This window comes from Nestor notabilis, unplaced genomic scaffold, assembly GCF_000696875.1.
Source record: "Nestor notabilis isolate BGI_N333 unplaced genomic scaffold, ASM69687v1 scaffold6308, whole genome shotgun sequence".
Lineage (NCBI taxonomy): Eukaryota > Metazoa > Chordata > Aves > Psittaciformes > Psittacidae > Nestor > Nestor notabilis.
The window spans coordinates 3,113-24,064 of record NW_009938647.1 but is presented as its reverse complement, the minus strand read 5'-3'; the positions used below and the strand labels follow the sequence as shown (position 1 = coordinate 24,064).

Below are 20,952 nucleotides of genomic sequence, written 5' to 3'. Positions count from 1 at the left end.
TGAAAGCTTAGCCACACTGTAGCGAGTTCTCAAGTGTAAGTAGTAAATTAAGCTTATGCCAGTAGAAGTGGAAACACTGCTTCTCTAATAGTCCTTTTCCAGCAGGGGAGGTAGATCAGACAGCCTAGAATGAAGTGCATGAACTGTTCCTTCCTTGAACACAGGTATGCATAGGCTGGATGTGCCTACAAGAAAACTGGAGAGGGGCTTTTCACAAGGGACTGTTGTGATAGGATGATGGGAATAGCTTTAAACTCAAAGAGAGGAGATTTATATTAGATTTTTGGGAAGAAGCTCCTCTTCTTCTTTTAGCTGCTGTAGTCAAGCATGCAGAGCCTTTTGTGAGCTTTCCAGTTCAGAGGTGTTGAATGTGAGAGTTGAAAAGGAAGCACCTGGTGGCTTCATGCTGAAATAAGTGGAATTATTTCAACAATGGGCTTGGGGTGGGCGTGGGGGTTGAAGTTGTGTGTATACAGCTTGGCAAAAACACTTTAGAGGTCTAAAAATAATCTTTAGTGCTTATGAAAAGGCTTTGGTAAAAGGGTGTGGTTGCATTACTTCACCAGGGCTACAGCATAGAGTGAATTATGTAGGTTATTCTAAACAAGGGTCAGTAAGAGCTTGGTCAGAGTCTGTGCATTGTGTTTTTTGGAATTTGCTTGTTGGTGGTTTCTGTTTCGTTTTTAAAAAATAGGTGTTGTTTTCTTTGTTTCCTTCAAATTTCAGCTTGCTTTCTTCTGCTATTACAACAGCATAAATTTTCAAGGGGGAGAAACTCCCTTTCTGTACTTGCCCTTTGTTAAAGTCTCCTAACCTCCATGCAATTAAAATTGGGAATGTAGGAACATAGTATCAGGCCATATTCCATTTCTTAGAATTGTGTTTGTAGAAGTTTCTTTTAAGCCCGTCATTTAATGACAGATTTATAAAGCAGGCAGCTTTATCAACCAGCGTTTGGTGGTTTTAAATTGTATGATACAAAGAAGCCTGGGGGCTGCTGTTTGTTCCACTCTGCTTTCCTTGGTTTCAAAGCAGTAAGTATCTCTCCACTTTGTACAGCTGCAGTAAAGAGCTGGAGTGACAAGAGTGATACCATGAAGCTGTGTTTCACATTGCTTGCATGTGGTTTGCTAGAGTTATTTTACTGATAAAAAGAAAGCTGGATCATATATGGTGTCTTAAACTTGAAGAGCAGATACATAGCTAGATTTCAGATGAGAGAAAAAGTTTGATGGGAGTGGAGGATGCCAAGCTTCAAAGCAAATGCCTTATTTTGGTCTTCCTGGCTGTCCAGGGTACGCCTATGGAGTCTGTTCTGTGCTTTCCTGAGTTGATATTTGGGTGTGATATATTACACCTACATTCTCCTCTGTCTAAAATGTATCTTTGTTTCTGTATGACACTATAGCAGTCTGACTTACTGAGTTAGTGACAATCAGGAGTTAAATTAAGACTATAAAATACGGAAAACTACAAATATGTTGGGCTCTTTTACTGTTCCAAAGCTTCCTTAATCCACCACTATTTATGACTGCTTTGAGCCCTAAAGCCTTAAAAGAACAAATTTTAGACAAATAGAGAATAAAAAACCCTGAAGAAAACCATAAAAGCTAAATAAAAGAAATAAATAAAAAATTAGTTTGGTCTACTGTCTGAGGAATTAGCTTTGAATCTGTGCCTTGCAAACAGAAGCAGGACCTGTTATTAATTCCCTTGACAGCCAACGCTTTAATCTCTTCCTGCCTTTTCCCTAGACTGCTCATCATATGCATGGAATCTGTTGATACAGAAAAGGAGTGGTGGTGAATTTCAAGCTTGGCGTTTATGCAGTAAGGGTAGTCTGTTACTTTACTAGGATGGAGTGTTACGTTTCAAAGGATGCCTAGCAACATAGAATTTCACCATGAGTCTAACATGCTGTACTAGATTTCAAAGAGTGGTTGAAGCACTAAATGAATTTTAAATTAGGAATAGGAAATTCAAACCAGCATTACTCTTAACTGGGTTCACTGTAACCACTGACAAGTATCATCTTTTAAGGGTGTTCTCTCAGTTTGGCAGAGCCGCGGTAGTTCTGCGTCTCAGAAAAAGAGGTGAGGATGGAAACTCTCTGTTGTACAATGTAAAATCCAAATCAGTATCCAGAAGAAAAATGTCAGTGCTCAAGACAAGGTTTCCCCTGGATTTTATTTCTACAGCACTACCCTTTTATACCGAGCACTTTTTCAAATCTTTTAAGGCTGGACAGTGGTATTTGCTGAATGGATATTACTTTATCTCTGGCATTTCCATCAACCTACCAATGAACTTTGTGCCAGTTACCTGAATAATTGGTGAAATGGTGAATACAAGATGCAAATGTAGCGAGTCTGAAAAGAGTGGATGCAAGGTGGAAAATACACATCTAAAACACTGCTGTACACCACTTCTAGGAAATTACAATGTGTTTTGGCAAACAGAGGACCTGCAGTTTCATTTATTTTCAGGGTCTTGTATTCATTGTGCAAGATCAAGGTTGATGTTAAGTACAATTAATCAGGGGTTCTCCTCTACTGAGTGACATCCACAGGAGAAGGGAAGGTTTGAGGGAAACAGCTACTTTGAAACTCTTTCTCATAAAGAATGGTCCAAACCTGCTCTAGGATCTGGTGATACTAAGTGTGTAGGTTATCCATCCACTTTTGGCTGATAGTAAGCATATAGAACCTGAATTAACGGCTCCAGTGAGTGTCCTGTTTCTGTTCTAAATTATCCCAAAACTAGCCCATATTAGCTATTCTTATCAGAGACCCAGCCCTGAGTGCACTGATTTAGCTTCTCTATGTTCTGGTTTTATATCTGGTCATTTTTGCCTGTCATTATAGTGAAACTTTGGAATTCTGGAAATCCCAAGTTAGAATAATGTTTCTGTGAGCTGAGAATTTACTCTGAGCATCTCAGAATATTGACACACGCTTTGGTCTGCAGCATCACAGCTGCTCCGTGTTGGGATGATTCATCTGAACAATGTAGTAAGTGTAAGTGGATTGATAAACATGAACTTAGTGGAGCTCTATCAATTCCATACTGAAGGAAAGATCCTAGTCTTACTGATAATACTCAACACACCCTCTTACAGCCCTGTAATACGTTACTTAGTTTAAATAGGCTGTGGTATGACCAGCATAGTACTTGCTTTTCAGCTAGTGTGTGCATTGGGTTTTGGGGTTTTTTTTGTCTTTGAGTGAGGAGTGTGATGAGTTTTGGAATAAGAAACTTTCTAATTCTGCTTCATTTTATTTCTTAGCCAAAGTGAGAGAGAGGAATTTGAAACAGAGTTCAAACAGAAATATGAGCGAGAAAAGACTCTGCTGACAGAGGAAAACAAAAAACTTTCAAATGAGCTCGATAAGGTAAGTACTGATCAGTTGAGTCCTGAGTTTACAATTGTGCTATGTATAGACAGGACAATATGGAGCTCTATTGGTTATTATTAACTCTTAACTGATAGCAGAAATTGGTATTACACCAAAAGCGGTGATCAGTATTTGATTTGAATAGAGCATCTACGTAGAATCATAGGATGGTTTGGGTTTGAAAGGAGCTTAAGATCATCTAGTTCCTACCCCCTGCCATGGGCAGGGACACCTCACACTAGACCATGTCACCCAAGGCTCTGTCCAGCCTGGCCTTGAACACTGCCAGGGATGGAGCATTTAGAATTTGAGAATGTGAGCACATATGCATATGTGTATTTATGTGAAGGAATTGAGTTAGATGGTCTTACAGTATGGTAAGATTCATTTTAGGCAATACTTTAAGCTGACAAAAAAAGGTGGTTTATTTCATTGTCTGACCCAAATATAAAAATACATAGTTAATAATGTGGTTACTTAGACTATATTTGCATGTCAATTACTGTGAAAGAGCAGGGCCCCTCCCACCCATTAAAAGTAAGTGTTACTTTGAGATATTAAAAAAATACAAATGATAAGGCATATTAATTGAAGTCTGTTGAGCAAGGAATAATTTTCATGCATTTAGATTATCTCCTTATTGTTCATTTTGACAGGTTATTCAAGTTCATTGTGCATTAGCCAAGACTTGCTAAACTAGTCTATTCATTTTGTAATGCATTAAATTTTCTAAAAATATGATGAAAGTACAGTATTCTTCAAAGTAAGCATGTTTGCATGCCAGTGTTCAAATTGAAGTCTATTTTCATACCTGTATAAGACACATACTATGCCTGTATGTAGGCTTAGTCCAAGAGATTTGTCACTTTGATAGTTTTTCTGCTTGGTGTCAGGCATATTTAAATCACAAGAAATAGAAGTATGGAGTAGAGTACTTTGAACTAAAAAGCAGAACAGATTTAAAACTAGTATTTTTTTTTTCACCACTTCAATTTGTTAATATATCTCAATACTAAAAGAAGCCTTTCACTTGAGAGTCATTCTCCTAAGCAGGGCTTCCTATACAGTCTATCTGATCTCTCATTCCAGTTTGGCTTTCTGAATAGCCATTTAACAAAATGAAGGTTTAGTTCCCCATAACAACTCAGGTTAGCTGTGGCTTTGTCTTGCAGAATATGCATGTATGAGTGACAGCTGTGTGAATGTGAGAGGTTAATTACTAGATACAACGTATTGTACTTACAGATGTGCATTTCAATTTCCCTGACTGCAAGTAAGTAAAATGAAATAAGAGGGGAATGTGAGACACCTGGAGAATCTCGGGACTGACTCATGCCTATATCTGTTAAGCCTCCCATTCTCCATGGTTACTGAACAAGGGAGAGGTTTGGCAGTTTTATCTGAGCTATAAGAATTTTTGTGCCCTTGCTTTGCCCTTTCAATGTAGGTTTTTTCATATAGAACATTCCACACCTATATGTTGCAAAGCAGAAACCTCCTAAGAGTTCTAGAGGTATTTGGAGACTAATTCTCAGAAAACTAATTAGTTAGAGTAAAAATGCAGTTCTAGTCCTTAAAGATGATCTTTCAGCACAGCTAAGGTCATACATGAGAAGAGATTCTGGCTTTTATTGTTAACATGGTGTTTATCGTGATGGGTAGCACCAGTTTTTAAAGCAATGTGGGTGGCAGGAACACATGGGTTTGAGTCTGCAGAGGTGGAAGCACAGCAGTTCATACCTTTAACAAGTCGTTTACGTTCTCATTCAGCTCACCGCCATGTTTGAGAGGCTGAGTATGAATAACCGGCAGCTGGAAGAAGAGATGAGAGACCTGGCTGATAAAAAGGAGTCCGTGGCCCACTGGGAGGCCCAGATCACTGAGATCATCCAGTGGTGAGTACTCTGCTCTAATGTCACTGCAGAATCCCCTCAGTATGTGGTAGGGCTGTTACTCAGTTTTTGCCTTTGCATGTGGCACTTGGAAGTGCTTAGGTAAAACCTTACAACCAGCCTGGATTGTGCTGTATTTTTGTTTCAGATTTTAATAATACCCAAATCCTCCTTAAGAGTGAAAGTGTCTTACCAAACACAACTTCTTTAAGTGCAGGAGAATCATGGCCATTGGGTATGGCTTGTGGCTTTGGAAGAATGCTGGAAGGATCATGTGCTGAGCTCCTGCCTCGGAGAGGGAGCAAGCCTGGGAAAAGCAGTGGCGGAGTGTTTGTGTCTCGGCATTAATTTCCTTCATCTGCTTGTCATGTGGCAGAATGAAACAAATACAGTGCAACTTTTATGTGATGGGTTTTTTTTACAAGGAGGGCATTTGAGACAACCACAAATCCAGTCCAGTGATGTTTCTAATAATAGTTTTGATAAATAATGACGTTATTTTTCTGAAGTCTTCTGGCCAGTTCTAATAAATCAAGGACAAAAAACCCCAAGTTGAAACTATTCAGAGAAAAAGATTGTTTTATCTAGGTGGCTTTTATTTTTCCTCTCCAGGCCTGCTTCTCTCCCCTCCCTTTCATGGTTTATTGCAGTGTTTAGCATCTACAAAAGCAGTTTGTATCCACATATCTTTTTTTACAGATTATCCACTTCTGGGAAGATTTGATCATCATATACTAATCTTTTTTTGGGTTACTACTTGATTATTCCCCCTCATTATTCCCATCTCATGTTAGTAAAAAAAATCTAATTTGTTGTGTCAAAGCAAAAATGGGAAAAGTTTCTTTTAATTAAACAGTGTTTGATATTTTTGTAATGTCAGTATAATTTTGTTGTCTAAATACGGAGAAGTTTGGCTTTTGGATATTGCCATGTGAATATGTAACAAGAAAGAAGGGCTGTCCTCTGGGCTTCTGAAAGTGTTTTAGGCACTGGTTGTGTTACATGAAACTGTGTACTGCAAATCTGTGCTATGAAGTCCATAGTATCTAAGGCCATTATATTTGTAGCAGAGGTTAACAAATTTGCAGGCTCCACTTTTGAGTGTATTCCTTTTAAATCTCGTCTCTCACAACTGTGAGTGTAGTAGATGGCATGAAGGAAATAAAAAATACATAAAAGGTGTTTAAATGACCAGTTAATTTCTAGATAATCAGAAATTTTTATGTGGGCTAAAAAATCAAGGTAACAAGACAGACAAGTCTATTATTTCACATTCCATATTATTTTGAGGTAATGCTTGTCGTTCTTAATGCACCAAGGTAACCAAACCCCATTTTTCAGATTTGCATGTGAAAGCACTCCTAAAACTGGGCAGTTCTGGAAAAAGCCAAGTCTGGGGATTGTTTTACTTAACACTATGTAAAAACATACCAACAGCCATTAAGAATGTCCATCCTCCAATTTATGAGTGTGTTTAATATTTTAAGAAGTGCTACTGATGTGGTTTAGGCTTGTGATAAAGGATCTCCTGTGTATGTGACTGGGGGAGCAAAAGAGGTTTGGGATTGAGTGTTCTGCATCTCTAAAGATACCTAATGAAAATGATCAGGAACATGCAAGACTAACCTGAATGAAAGATACCATTTTACTGCTCTCTTATGATAATATAACGTCTTTCTAAAAGCAAGGAACTAAAAATTAAACAACTCTGTGAAAAGGAAAAGAGAGAAATACTGTGAGCAAACCTGAAGGAGATTAAAAAGATCAGCCTTGGTTCCTGTTCTTAGTCACGATACACATCTCAGTACTTTCCCTCCATACTTCTCTCTGCTGATGTTAAGTTTTTTTTCAGCTGAGGCCTTAGCTTGGCTCAAATATTTTTTCTTATTATGTTTAGATTTTCCATTAGTTATCCAGATAATCTGGTCATGTCCATCTGCTGGCCTTAGAATTCAGCACTGCATACTGAAACCAGATCCTTCTCTCTTTTTTTTTTTTGCTGTGGAACATAGGATGCTATAGGAAGTCTTTAAACATTTATAATAATGATAAACATTTTGAAAAGGAGAAGAAAACTAGCCTTATTTTAACCCTTCACAAGCCCTGTGTTTTCCTCAGAAGAACATGCAGTTTAAATCCAGACCTGTCCACCTCTTCAGTATGACAACAGAATGACTTGGTGCTAACAAAGTAGAGGAAAGCTTGTAGGCTCCCTCTTCAAAACTAACAGATTTTTCACATAATACTACTTTAAAATACAGATTTTGGGTGCATACTTTCCACATGGGGTTTGGCCACCATCCTCATTTTGTGCCATGATTCATGAAGGATGGGAGGCAGTAGATGGAATTAATTACTGAGTTTGTAAACAGTTTGCTCAGCTGCCCATGGTAGTTTGAGGGATTTGTTCTAGTCCAGTTGTAAGTAACAAGCCCAAGGAGTCCCTTATGTCCTTTGAGTGCTTTGCCACCTAATAGATATCTCTCTTAGGAAATCTGCTGCACTATTCAAATCCATATTTTGGGTGGTTAAGATGGTCACTTTCTTCATGACTCCTTGCACCCTTCTAAATCATTATTTCCTTCAGATTTTATAACTTGTGAGTAATTTTGATGGCCTATCATGTTCCCTTTAGCTTTTTCCAGCTTTCTTACTGTGCTCTCTTGAATCTTTTTAGGATAGATGTACAAAAGCCTTTTTATTTTTGCTGTTGTTATCCCAAGATTCTATAAATATAGCCAAATTTTGATACAAACACTGTCATTGCAAATTCTACTATGGTAACAACAGACCCTCACAGAGCATTCAGCCTTAATGGAGCTGTTACATTGACAGTTTATATTAGCCAAATCACTCATCATTCCTTGACAAGAGTAAGAAGTACTGTGGCTTTTATTGTCAGCTATAAATTTTCCTTTGGGAGATGGGAGAGAGATTGATTGCATTGGAGGTTCATGCAGTCACTTCAAAAAGGAATCCTTTAAATAGCCATACTACCCTATTTCTGTTCTGCTGCAGAAAGGAGGTCGATGGAAATCTTGGTAGTGATTCCCATTGTACTTGGCAAGAATCTTACTGGTCTCTCTGGGAGGGATTCCTGTAACCTAGGTCTAGAAGTCCTAAGTTGACAACTAAAATCCCATGAATAGTACTATAGAAGTCACTTTTTCTCTCCACTGATTGAAAAGGAAGCCTAGACAACTAGTTCAAATGAATAATTCTGTGTTGTTGAGTATGCTTATATGGATGAGCTAAATCCTACCTAATTCTCCTAGTGGATGTTAGGCTTAGATTCAACTGGGTTGCTCTCAGGAGAAACCACACACAAATTGTGGAAAAAATTTAGCAAAAATTCTGAGCAAATTCAACTGTAAGAAACTCAAAACATGAACAATTCTGAGATGTGTTGTGCTTGTGGTGTGAATAATCAGAAGTTAAGGATCTGTGAAATAGAAATTCGGGAAGACGGGGAAATTTCAGGGTTTGGGAGCAGAGCAAAGTGTTGAAACTTCTTAGAGAAGCAGCTTTAAAACCAAATTTTGTTAAGGAGAGTAGGGGGGGGAAGAAAAGAAGGTGCAGGGATTGAGCATAGTGATACAAAGACAGAAATTTAAAAGCATTGAGAAACCAGGAGGATTGGGAGTGATGGCTCTTGGACTTCCTTAGGGTTTTTAAATCAGGTAAGATGCAGCTTGGACTAAGACCCCAGGGCTTTAAGACCCCTCCTGTTCAGCAAAAACCTTTAGTCCTCTGGTTCCATTTTGAATTGTAAAGAAAGAGAGAGAGATCTGGAGAGCCTGAGTTTCTGAGCAGCCTGACAAATAGCAGACTAGATATTAGTCAGTGCTTATTTGAAGGTTGTCACGGTGTTAGCTCCAATCAAAAAGTTGAATTTAATGTGACAGGGACATGTACTATATTGCTAGGTTTATTATAGTTGATAAGCTTGCGAGGGCACTTTTATATGAAAACAGAGCCATTAACCTCAGCTAAATTTTCAGTAAACGAAGTTGACTGTGTGGAACCTGAAGAACTTCTCTTCCTTAGGTCTGATGCTGTGCTTGGTAGGGCTCTCCCCAACAAGTGAGGCAAGGAGAGAAAACATTAGTAATAGTAACTTTACTATTCTTGCTCTGATCGTTTGTTTTTAAAGCCAAACAAACAAAACCAACCCAGCAAAACAATAAGAAATCCAAACTTTGCAAGAGCTCCTCGGTTCACGGAACCGTTTCACATCAATGTATGCAAACATGCATTTAATCACCATGTCTCATTATCGAGGGAATTTTGCCATCTAGTGGACAACTAAACTATCTCCCCCCATTTGTACTGCTTTTGTTCTCTGTCTTCGAGTCTGAGGAGTTTCCTTAAACTCAGTATAGATTTCTGCAAAAATTGACTTTATCTTTTTATTTTCTAGTTTTCTACGTGCTTTGTGGAACGTCTCTCTGAGGTTTTTCCATGTGCAGCTTTTCAGCATTTAGAGCCTGAAGGTTCTGTGCATCGTAAACCAAATAACTGAAGTGTTTCTTTACCTTATAGAGCCTACCATAAAGAAGGCTCTATATGGCGTGGTAAAACTTGACAAAGAAATTGGACACTGAAAGTTTGTCAGCTTTAATTAGAAAGTTAAAAAATAAGGCTTCAAATCTATTTTATTTTAAATCTTACATGGTCCCTTTTTTCCTCAGAGTTTTTACATGTCATTAAAAATAGAGAAGATAAATGCTGATTCCTAAATCACTTTTCCATCCTTCTACATCACTTGCTTTTTTGCCTTGAAAGCTTCACATTCTTTCTACTCCTCTTTACACTCTTTTCTGTTTACTATGTATTTAATTATGCACCTTCCACTCCAAAAAGCATCTTAGTGCTATTTCTCACATCTTTTGCCCACTCTTACATGCCAAGTAGTGTGTATAGGCCAAGTTTATCTGTATCTGGTCGTCACAATGTGTATCCAACATGTTATGGGAAAAGAAGTTGGAGTGCTGCTTCCACTGAGTTCTAGCATACCTTGGGAAAAATAGTGACTCATTAATATCAAAACTCCCACTGACTTTAATAAAGTCAGCCTCTTCTGGCTTATGCTGTTTAATAACATTGGAATTAGACTCTCCCTCTTTAATTAGCATTTCTTGAAATAACATCACTGATTCTAACTACTAGTTCTCATAGTCAGTTGATACAGTAAAGTCAACCACTAGTTCCAATATTGTATTGTACTGAGACATATTATTTTCTTACATACATAGTTCTTTAATGTTTATGCTTTCTCTTAAGGGTGGATATTTTTTAATGGAAGTTTGCAAAGCAGTAAAGGCTTAGTTCTGTTTGGATTTCTTTATTGTATTATTTTGTTTCCTTATTCTTTAGGATTTTTGTATTCTGCTTGTTTCTGTTTCTGGTTGCTATTTTGTTGAAGGGATATTAGGTTTTTTTTTTCTTTCAGTTCTTTGTTAAAACACCTTTTTCTTATTCTGTAATTCTTTAGGGTAAGTGATGAAAAAGATGCTCGAGGTTATCTTCAAGCCTTGGCCTCTAAAATGACAGAAGAACTAGAGGCCCTGAGAAACTCCAGTTTGGGTGCAAGAGCTACAGTAAGACTATTTCTATATGTTGGGGGAGGGGTGTGTTTGAAAAATCACTAACGTGATAGTTTCAGCTGCAGATTCTACCTGTCTGTAGAATCTGTGTTAGTCAAAAGTTAAACTTTTCTAGAGCTTCCCTTCTGAATAACTGAATAGCCAATTTATTGTTTATCAATGAATTAAACACCAACATCTTTATAATATGATTTTATCTGTTATTGTTCAAGTAGCTGGTTTATAATCGTATATGAATTTGTTGAAGTAAATCTATACTTTGGATGATGAAAGCCTTAAAGTCTTTTACTTAAGAAATGTGAATGTCCTTCATAGCTGTCATATGAATCGAGGCACATCAAAACTAAAATGCACAAAATCTCTTATGACAGCATAAGATTTTCATCTTGCCCATATAGTACTTGAGTTTACAAATACTACTACTAGTAACAGTACTCTACATTTTTTAATTTTAGGTTACTTTAAAATTAATGAACTCTGATGTTAAGAACATAATAGACAGAAATGTAATTGTTGAAGTTAGTTCCATTCCTCACTTTCAGCTTTCTTTTCTCATAGCCTTTCTTTTCCCTCTTTTTATTCCTTGCTAGGACATGCCCTGGAAGATGCGCCGCTTTGCAAAACTGGATATGTCTGCAAGGTTGGAACTTCAGTCTGCTCTTGATGCTGAAATCCGAGCCAAACAGGCTATTCAGGATGAGTTGAACAAAGTCAAAGCTTCCTGTATATCTACAGAGTGGTAAGACTGAATTGTTCTGATGGAAATATACTGTGATACCTCCCAGGGAGTGTCATCAAATCTTGATTTTAACTATCTTGTCTGTCAGAATTTGATAATGAATGATGTGCCAGTTTCTTTCCTCCAAATGTGAAAAAAAGACCCTATGGCTCTTCGTGGTTTAAGCAGATGAATACCAGATTGGGAGGGACATCAAGGATCATCTGGTCCAGCCTTTCTAGGCATGGCATGACCTAGACTAGATGTCCCACCACCCTGCCTAGCTGCATCTTTAAAGTGTCCAGTGTTGGGGAATCCACCACTTCCCTGAGGCAATTATTCCAATGGCTGATTGTTCTCATTCTGAAAAACTTTCCTCTTGTATCCAATTGGAATGTCCTTAGGAGTAACTTGTGCCCATCACTTCTTGTTTTCTCCATGTGACTCCTTGTAAAAAGGGGAGTCTCTGTCTTCTTTGTAGCCACCCTTTAAATACCATAACACGGTGACAGGATCTCCCCTGAGCATTCTGTTCTCCAGGCTGAACAAATCCACTTCTCATTCTTTGTCACACAGCAGGTTCCCAGTTCTTGGATCATCTTTGTAGCCCTTCTCTGAACCCTCTCCAGCCTGTCCACCTCTTCTTTTTGAATAGTGGGGACCAAAACTGAACTCAGTGTTCCAGTTATGGCCTAGAAAGTGCAGAGTAGAGTGGGATAATGACTTCTTTATCTCTGGGGGTGATGCCCTTGTTGACATAACCCAGCATCCTGTTGGATTTCTTTGCTGAAGCTGCACATTGTTCACCCATATTGAAGACTTTCAGAGGGGACAGTTTATCTTTAATATCTTTAATACAGTCTCTCCTAGTTGTGTTAACAAGTTCTAATGCAAGCAGAATTTGGTTTTGTGTCTTAGAACATGCTCTCTTCCATTCTCTTGATAGCTTCATTGGGTTAGCTGACAAAAATCAATCCTTGCATACAGATTTGCACAGTAATAAGATGTGGTTATGGAAGATTATGAATTCTTGTATGCCTTCCTCAGACTTTTCCCCCCCCTCCCTCTTTAGATTTCATTTAGGTGAATGCCTAAAGCAGGGATTAGTGGGAAGACATTCCATTTCTAGGTCTCCAGGTTCAATTTAGCTTGGAGCACTTGACTTGTTTTGCAACTTTAGGAAAGCAGTTGGACAGAGCTGAGATTCAAATATATTGTCTGTAAGGTGCAAATCCCTTGTCCACCTGACTTGGATGTTTTTCACACTAGGTAACATGATGGGCATCACTGTAGATTCTCTAAGAACAGGAGAATCACTGTTTGCTTTGATAGGCAAGGATGAGAAGTGTGGTAGACATGTGTTACCTATCAGCTATGAATCAGCAAGTGCCAAGACAACTAACTGTGAAGTAACTGAGAAGAAAAACAGTTCAACATCATCTATTAGTATCAGAGGCACTGTGAATTAACAAATTAAAAAAAAAAAAAAACAACAAAAAAACCCCAATTTTAAGCATAAAAATACATGTGGTCTTTTTTTCTCATTCACAGGATACAGGCTCACACAATTACTATTTAATTAGAAACAGGAACCTATTTAATGGATAAACAGGGGCAATTAATTGCTTTTAATGTTGGTTTGCTTTTTTTAAATACCATACTAAACAGGTCCCAATAGATTTCTGAATTCATTCTGCATTTGATGACATCCAGAAGCTTGCTGGGCATTAATTTTTAAATAGCATGCAAAGATAGACTGTAGTGATAGGAAAAGGGGGAATGAGTTTAAACTAAAACAGAGGAAGTTCAGGTTAGATATGAGGAAGAAGTTCTTTACTGTGAGGGTGCTGAGGCGCTGGAACAGGCTGCCCAAAGAAGTGGTAAATGCTCCATCCCTGGCAGTGTTCAAGGCCAGGTTGGACAGAGCCCTGGGCGACATGGTTAGTGCGAGGTGTCCCTGCTCATGGCAAGGGGTTGGAACTAGATGATCTTAAGGTCCTTTCCAACCCGACCCATTCTATGAGTCTATGATTCTATGGATAAAAAAAAGTGACTTGTATTGTGGATTATCAATATTTACATAGTTTTTTTGTTTGTATTCTTTTGAAGTAAATTGCAAGAAGCTGAGAAGAAGAACATGGAACTCTTGACAGATATTGAAAGGCTGAAAAAGGAGACAGAAGACCTTAGATCAGAAAAGGGTATGGCAACTGATATCCAAGTAAATAACGTGTTTCGCTTTGGTGGGTACATCTTAACAATTGTCACCTTGCAAGTAAAATATGGTACTGACAGACTTTGGCATACAAAACGTGAGCACAACAATTGCATGTTAAGATGTACCCACAGCAGTTGCATTTGCATTTCTAACACGTACTTGTATTGCGCTTTGAGCTTGTTGATACGCTTGAACCAGGAAGCTGTTATTTGAGTTGGAATTGCATTGTTTTTGTTTGGCATGTGTATGGTGACTTACTGCCAGAACACTGTTGCAAGTACAGATGCATTTTTTCCCGCCTTTACCATGGGTAAAGGTATTCAGACTTCAATGCTGATCATAGTGGTGGTGTTTTAGGAATGTTTGGGGTCTGTCTACACAGAGAATAAACAACTGCAGAGGCAGTCGTATGTTTATTTGGTTTGTGGAATGACTTTTGTTGATTGGCGTTGTAACCATGCAGTGAGCACTGCGGTCGTGTGTGCTTTGCTGTGGTTTTAAGAGTATGTTCTGGGTTTTCTAGTGCGTCTGTCTTAGCAGTATTTCACATTGTTGCTGAGAGAAAAGACCTTTTGGTAATTCTGAAATGGAAAAAAAAATTTCATTAAGAGATGATGATAAATGATTTGGCTGCTTCTTTGCAGTAGCTCTGATGTTGGGATCTGCTGAATCACATGGGAAGAAGTGATTTTTCAGGCCAAATGGAATTACTTAATTTTCTGTAGGGAACTCTTTGAACTCCAGAGTTTCAAAACCCAGCAACAATTGCTGCATAGGGATGTCAAATACTCTTCAGTCTCTGCAACCTAGCGGCATGTCGGTCAATACTGTATTGTACATTCATCTCTTATATTCAGCCTCCATGTGCTGGTTGGCTGGTAAAAATAATACAAACCTATGCAGAACATTAAGAAATGACTGATGCCAATAAGCAAATAAGACTTAGGGAATTGATACTTGTTCATCTTGATGCTTAGCACTGATACCAATATTATGCTTTTTCCAAGGGCTTGGACAGGAACTCTTGGTAGTATCTCCCTGGAGACAACAGTGCTTTTAGCTTTCATTTATAGATTCTTGAACTGTCTTAAATATTCTGCATGGCTACTTGACATCTGAAATCTTCCTTTACGTTAAACAATCTGTTAAGAATTTATAATTAATAATTGTATGCTGTATTTTTTCCAGTGTTTGAGACCTTACTGTTTTTTGGGGTTTTTTTTTTTGTGAAAATGGAGATAAACTTCTACTCCTTTCCTAAAGAAAAGAAAGAAAATGTACCATTTAACGAAAAGTTAGTTATTACACTCTTTGCCAGAAGTAAATTAATAAGATTCTACTGCAACTATTCAAATATTATTTTTAGAAATACACCTTAATCCAAAACCTTTATCCTTTTTGGACTTGGTTTTCTCTTATGAGAATAAATATATTGATGTTTGAATCATGAACTGTATAGAGGATTCAAATGTAGTCAATGTACTGCAGCAGAGTAACTTCCTGTGTGTGGAAATTGATTTCTAGGAAGGGTTTACTTAGATTAGCACTTGAATCCTTTGCTCTTTATAAACGTATTCCAGAAACTTAGAAGGGTGGGGGAAAAAAGATTACTAAAAAAGATGCTGTAAAGCAGCAGGTAATTTGAGATTTGTTTTTAGTATTTTAGTGGGGTTTCAGTCTATTTATGTTTGAAAGAGGAAAGAGTTCTTTGTAACTCTTGGTTCACTGTGGGTTATATTTAGAGCAAACAAGGTGATATATCTAGTTAGAGTGAGACACTGATATTTTCTAAGAGAAGTAAGTGTCCTTTGATAGCATCAGTCTTTTGAGATGCACACAGTCCTGGAGGCTCTGGTCATAATAAGTATATAAATATATGTGTGTATGTGTAAATATATATGTGTGTATAAATATATATATATAAATATTTATACTGTTCAGGAAGCTATAGTTTGTATACTTCTGTGATTTATAAACACCCACATAGCAACTTGAATTATGCCCCAAAGAAAAGAAGAAGATAAAAGAAATATCAGTTGGAGCAAGTTAAAATAACAGTCAAGATGTGCCAGCCTCTGCAGCTCTGGAGGATGCAGACTTCCTGCTCTTCTTACTGGCTGAAAACCATGGAAATGGTGTAGTGTAACAGAGACATTTAAAGCTTGCCCAGGATTGTATTACTCCTGGACATTAAAAAGTGAGAGGTAGCAGGCAGGCATAGACAACATGTTCTGTGCATTGCTGTGGAACCTTACTGTTGGCTACAGTCATCTCATCACTGTAGGCTGTCCAGTGTGTGACTAGAGATGGCTGGCACCCACTGTTAGTCTCTGTGCCTGTGTGTTATGCACTGCATGTTGCAAGTGGACATAAGCACATTAGGAACCTGTGCCTTCTGCCTAACAGACATAGACTTACAGTATGTTTCCATGTTGAATTCACTCCACACACATCCTAGCTTGTAAAATGTTAATTAAACATAGGCTGCTTGCTTAGAGGGTGTAACGTCTGTTGAAAAGGTCTTACTCTGGAAAACAGACCAACTGTGACAACTCACTTCAAAAAATGTAGGTGGTTCAGGTGAATACTCAGACCCCAGTTCCACAAGGCAAAGGTCCTCCATGAAAAGGTCATTTTTCTGTAGCTTAAAAACCTGCTGCTGTTTTCTAGGTGTAAAGCACCAAGACTCACAGAATTCTTTCTTGGCATTTTTGAATGCGCCTACCTCTGCTCTGGATCAATTTGAAGTAAGTGTACAGCTATTCTCTCTCTCTGTTAATGGAACTACTGCTGTTATGTGCACATTATATGCATATTTACTGAGAGTTTGCTATTGTGTTTTTATGTATTGCTTCAGTTATATTTGTGAGAATTGTTTGTCATTTACAGTGCTGGCTGTCTTCTGTTGAACACTAGTGATCGTAGCAATTTCTCTCAAATCTTGACTACAGAAATTCTCCTGGTTTTGTAGTGAACATGGAAAGTGTAGTTGTTCAAATGGCTTTTCTTTGTGTTTAGAAAAATGCTAAGTATTGCAGATACTGGTTTGGTAAAAATGAGAGAAAACACGTAAATAATCCTTGGGTGTATTCTATGAAGTCCTTGGTACCATGTATTTATCAGGTGGTTTTCATTTTCTGTTCATTTTAAACAGATCTGTAAAATCCAGATAATTACTATTCATCTCCTCTCTGCAGATCCTATATGCTTAAAATGTAAATCTGTTTAATTCCTTTGCCAATTTTAGACAAAAAGCCACTTTAGGTAGAAAACCTGGAAGCAAAAACTTGAAACTGATGACACTGTGTATTTCCTATCTTCTTTTTTATTTTTAATCAACAGTAAGCAATGCACCATTTGTCTTTGAAAAGAACAGCTGGGGTGAAACACTGGTCAAACTGACTTCAGGGGGAACAAGGCACATGTACAGTTACACACTGGTCTAAAATGCCCCCCGGTGTTTTTCCTGATGGGTGTACAAGGTCATCACATGACAGAGCATATTCCCTGATATTACTGATGTCCCCAGATTTACTTTCTTTTCATTGCATATTCATTAATTCATTGTTCTCTCTTGAAGTCCTCACATTAATACCATTTTTTATTTGCTTTTGAACTACTTACAAGTTACTTTCGATATCAAACTCCTGTTGGAGTGTAGGAATATTATTTTATTGAGTGAATGCTGGAAGAACATTGGGATTTACACAGGTAATTTATTAATTGTCTGTGAAAGGCAATTAATGGCAACTTACTGAGGTATCTGTTACTGGCAGTAGTTACTTACAGTTCTTTAGTCTTGCACTTTTATTTATACTGAACAGTTTCCTTCATCCATCTCTTTCTCTCTCTTTTTTTTACTGCTGTTTTCATTAAAATAGGATTCCTTTTCCTCCTCTTCATCCTCATTGATTGATTTTATGGATGACGTAAGTCTGATTTTCAAACCAGTAAATCCCCCAATAACAGAGAGCAGTTGTTTGATTTGGAATAGTCAAATATTAATGCAGTCAATTTAAATCTGCAAGTGCAGAAGAAAACAGACTGCCTATAATGGCGTACTTAGACCTATTTGTATAGACAGATGTTAGATTTTAAAGTAAATGTTTTTCTGTAGGTTAAGGTGAAGAATTATTATTTACGAACAGTTTTTCTAATGGGGAGCAGCTGCTTTTGGGCCTTATCTATTGATATGGCCTGTGGAAAATGGTTCCAAAACCACTGGAATGTTGATTTAATTTCGTTCTGTTGCTTCATATTATTACTTTATCATCAGTTGTTTCCAGTAGTTTTCTGATAACGTCAGTGAAAATGTTTTCCTTTCATACAGTTAATTTGTTTGCTCAAATAAACAAAGTGTCTCTCTTTTAGTCTGTATTGTCAGAATATAGGCTAAAATGTAACTTCACCTCATTATAACTGAAGTGAACTTACTGGGTTTTATTGCCATTTGAGATAGTAGTTTTCTGTCAGAGCACTGTTCAATATTTTAGCCTACTTAGTTGCATAATAAGGGAATTGCGTTTAAAGCTGAAAACTGACTGCATTATATTTCTTCCAGACTGAAGTAGTAGGCACAGAGAAGTAAATAATAATAAGCTTATTAAAATCAGAGTATATACTTTGCATCTATAGTAGAGAACCATCCATTACAACTCCGTAGGTATATTTTGTGTGTGTGTGTCTGTGTGTGCTTGTATGTATGTGTATACACATATTTATACATACGCCTTTAAAATAGTATAGTCCTATTTGCATTAAAATGTGATATAATGAATTTTATTCTAGAAATGGCTGCTGTGGAGGGTGTAACAGAGAGGGTGTATGGCACATGGGCCTGTTTTGCTGGTGGCATTTCCTTCCACAAACTCTGAAAGAATACTTTTCATCTAGATGCTTTTTTCCCCCTAGATCAGGTATATACCTTAGCCAAAATGTGAAGGTACATCTCTGGGACTGTGGCAGGAAGTATTTGCCTATATTTTTGTGTAGCATACAGAAAACTGTCTTACACAAAAAAGAAAACAAGTAGTTTCCTGGCATGTTAAATCTACAATAAATGAATAATACTCACAACTTTATGGGGATTAAAGAAGTGTTCTCTATGTTTCCTATTAGGAACACTTAGTTTGTAGCAACAGATTATTTCATAGAAAGTTACCTTTAAAAATAACTAATACCTTCTACTAAAAGCTGATAAAAGTAGATTATCTGTGTGGCAGAGGAGGAAAATTAGGAGAAGAAAGTTCTCCTGGTTGCTGTCTAGTTAGTTTTGAAGGACATCAGTACTTTACTCTGTATTTATTGAGATACTCTTCTTGATCGGTCCACCCAGATCAAATCTTTTCAAATCCCCATCTTTTAGGTAAAAGTCCAGGTATTAATGACTATACTGTTGCATGTGGATGGCTTAAAACACACAGAATCAAACTTTCCCTGTTATATTTTCAGTCTTGATTCCGACAGGAGCAGGTTTTTCTCAGTTGCCTTGAGCACAGGTACAGTTCTGGCCTGGCCTGGCCAGGGGCTACCATCTCTTAGCACTGGGGCACACAAAACTGCCAGAACTGCAGGAGAAGAGAGATGGCTGCAAAGATGGGAAGGGGTACTATGCAGGCAAATACAAGACTTGTTGAGCTACCTGTCTTTATTAGAGAAATAAAGCTGTTGTAGGCATTAGTAGGTGAAAGGTGCTTTAATTCAGTTGTGCTTAAAGTCAGTTCTCCATCTTTCATGTATTGGACAATTACTTGATTCATTCACAGCAAAATTCATAATATAAAGCCTCTGAATTACCAAAATTACTGGTTAATTTATGTTTAGCTCATTGAATTGGTTCAATATCAAAGTATTAGGCAGACTTAAATGAAAATAAGGGTATTAAAAATCCCTCACAACTGGATGCGATCTCCGTTCCCTTTCCAGTGTCTCTTTTTGACAGTAGTTATTTTGAAGGGCAGTGTTTCTTGCAGCATCCCAAGAAGAATTAATCTGTGCTTAGTCAAACCTGAAAATCATAGAATGGTTTGGGCTGGAAGGGACCTTAAAATCCATCTAATACCAACCCCCTGCCGTGGGTGGGAACACCTTCCATTAGACCAGGTTGCTCCAAGCCCCCGTGTCCAACCTGGCCTTGAACACTGCCAGAGACACACAGCCACAGCTTCTCTTGGCAACCTGTTCCAGTGCCTTACATTTAAGACTAAGGAAAAATTAGAAGCCCTCAGGTAGGACTTAAGCAGTCCTGAATACTGCATGGGTTTCAGGAAAGCCTCTCCTGTGATCAAAGAGGCAAAGTAAATTCTACTAATAGCCTCTGTTGTTCCTTCAGCCTCTGTGCTTCATTAAGAAATGACAGAGTGAGTGTAAAGTAATGTGCAGTTGCAGTTATCTAGCACTCTTTGCAAGATCTCTAAAGTCTATTTAACCTGTGGATGTGTAAGCAGCACTGAATTTGGCCCACTAATGACATCTGGAGATTACCGGGGTGGGTATGTCCTGTGTGTCTGCCATCCAAACAACTTAACTGTTTATAGCACTCTGTGAATGGCTGGAGTGAATTCTCATTTTTTCACTGAGGAAAACAGCAGTTCTGCAATTTCTACTGGAGGGAAGTAAATATAGATGTCCTGCTGCCTCCATAGCCTGCAGATGCTGAGCAGAAGTGGTAGCTCGCTATCCAGAGGAGTAGCAGTCACTGGTGGTTCCAGCTGTTCCTCCTGGAAAAGATACTTGGTGAGGTTGGCAGAACTGATGCCTAAACCCTCACAGCTGTGGAAACCCATGTGTTCAGAAACCATTCTTGTATCTCCTGTGTACATGGTAGGGTGCAAAGGGAAGTAGGGATGGGATTTGCTGTCACTGGTTTTTGATTTTGAAGGGGAGGGAAGGCACCCTCATGGACTCTAATATACTAATTCCTAAATCTTTGCTGCTGTTTCTCCCATGTGTTGCAGGCTGTCTCTCAGTAACGTTGTCTAGGTGTTCAGTCTCCTGTGATCACTACAAGTGTCTGATAATGGAAGTGTTGGATTTGATTTGGGTTTTTTGCCAGGTGGATCTTTGTGTATCTTGCTAGCTACTAGAAGCAATCAGCTTGTTTTATTTAAAGATGAATTTGGGA

At 38.0% G+C, this 20,952-nt stretch overlaps 1 protein-coding gene across 1 annotated transcript in view; it reads left to right on the top strand.

Annotated features, from left to right (window-relative positions):
- LOC104409533 (serine/threonine-protein kinase MRCK alpha-like) overlaps positions 1–16,654 on the top strand; it is a gene marked incomplete at its 3' end in the record, with an annotated part of 38,137 nt that extends 21,483 nt beyond the window's left edge. The window contains exons 12-17 of the mRNA XM_010019432.1: positions 3,287–3,392; positions 5,166–5,290; positions 10,782–10,887; positions 11,484–11,632; positions 13,721–13,812; positions 16,500–16,654. Coding sequence (XP_010017734.1) covers positions 3,287–3,392; positions 5,166–5,290; positions 10,782–10,887; positions 11,484–11,632; positions 13,721–13,812; positions 16,500–16,654 — 733 coding nt within the window. The remainder of the gene's footprint in view (positions 1–3,286; positions 3,393–5,165; positions 5,291–10,781; positions 10,888–11,483; positions 11,633–13,720; positions 13,813–16,499) is intronic.
- Positions 16,655–20,952: the final 4,298 nt, after the last annotated feature.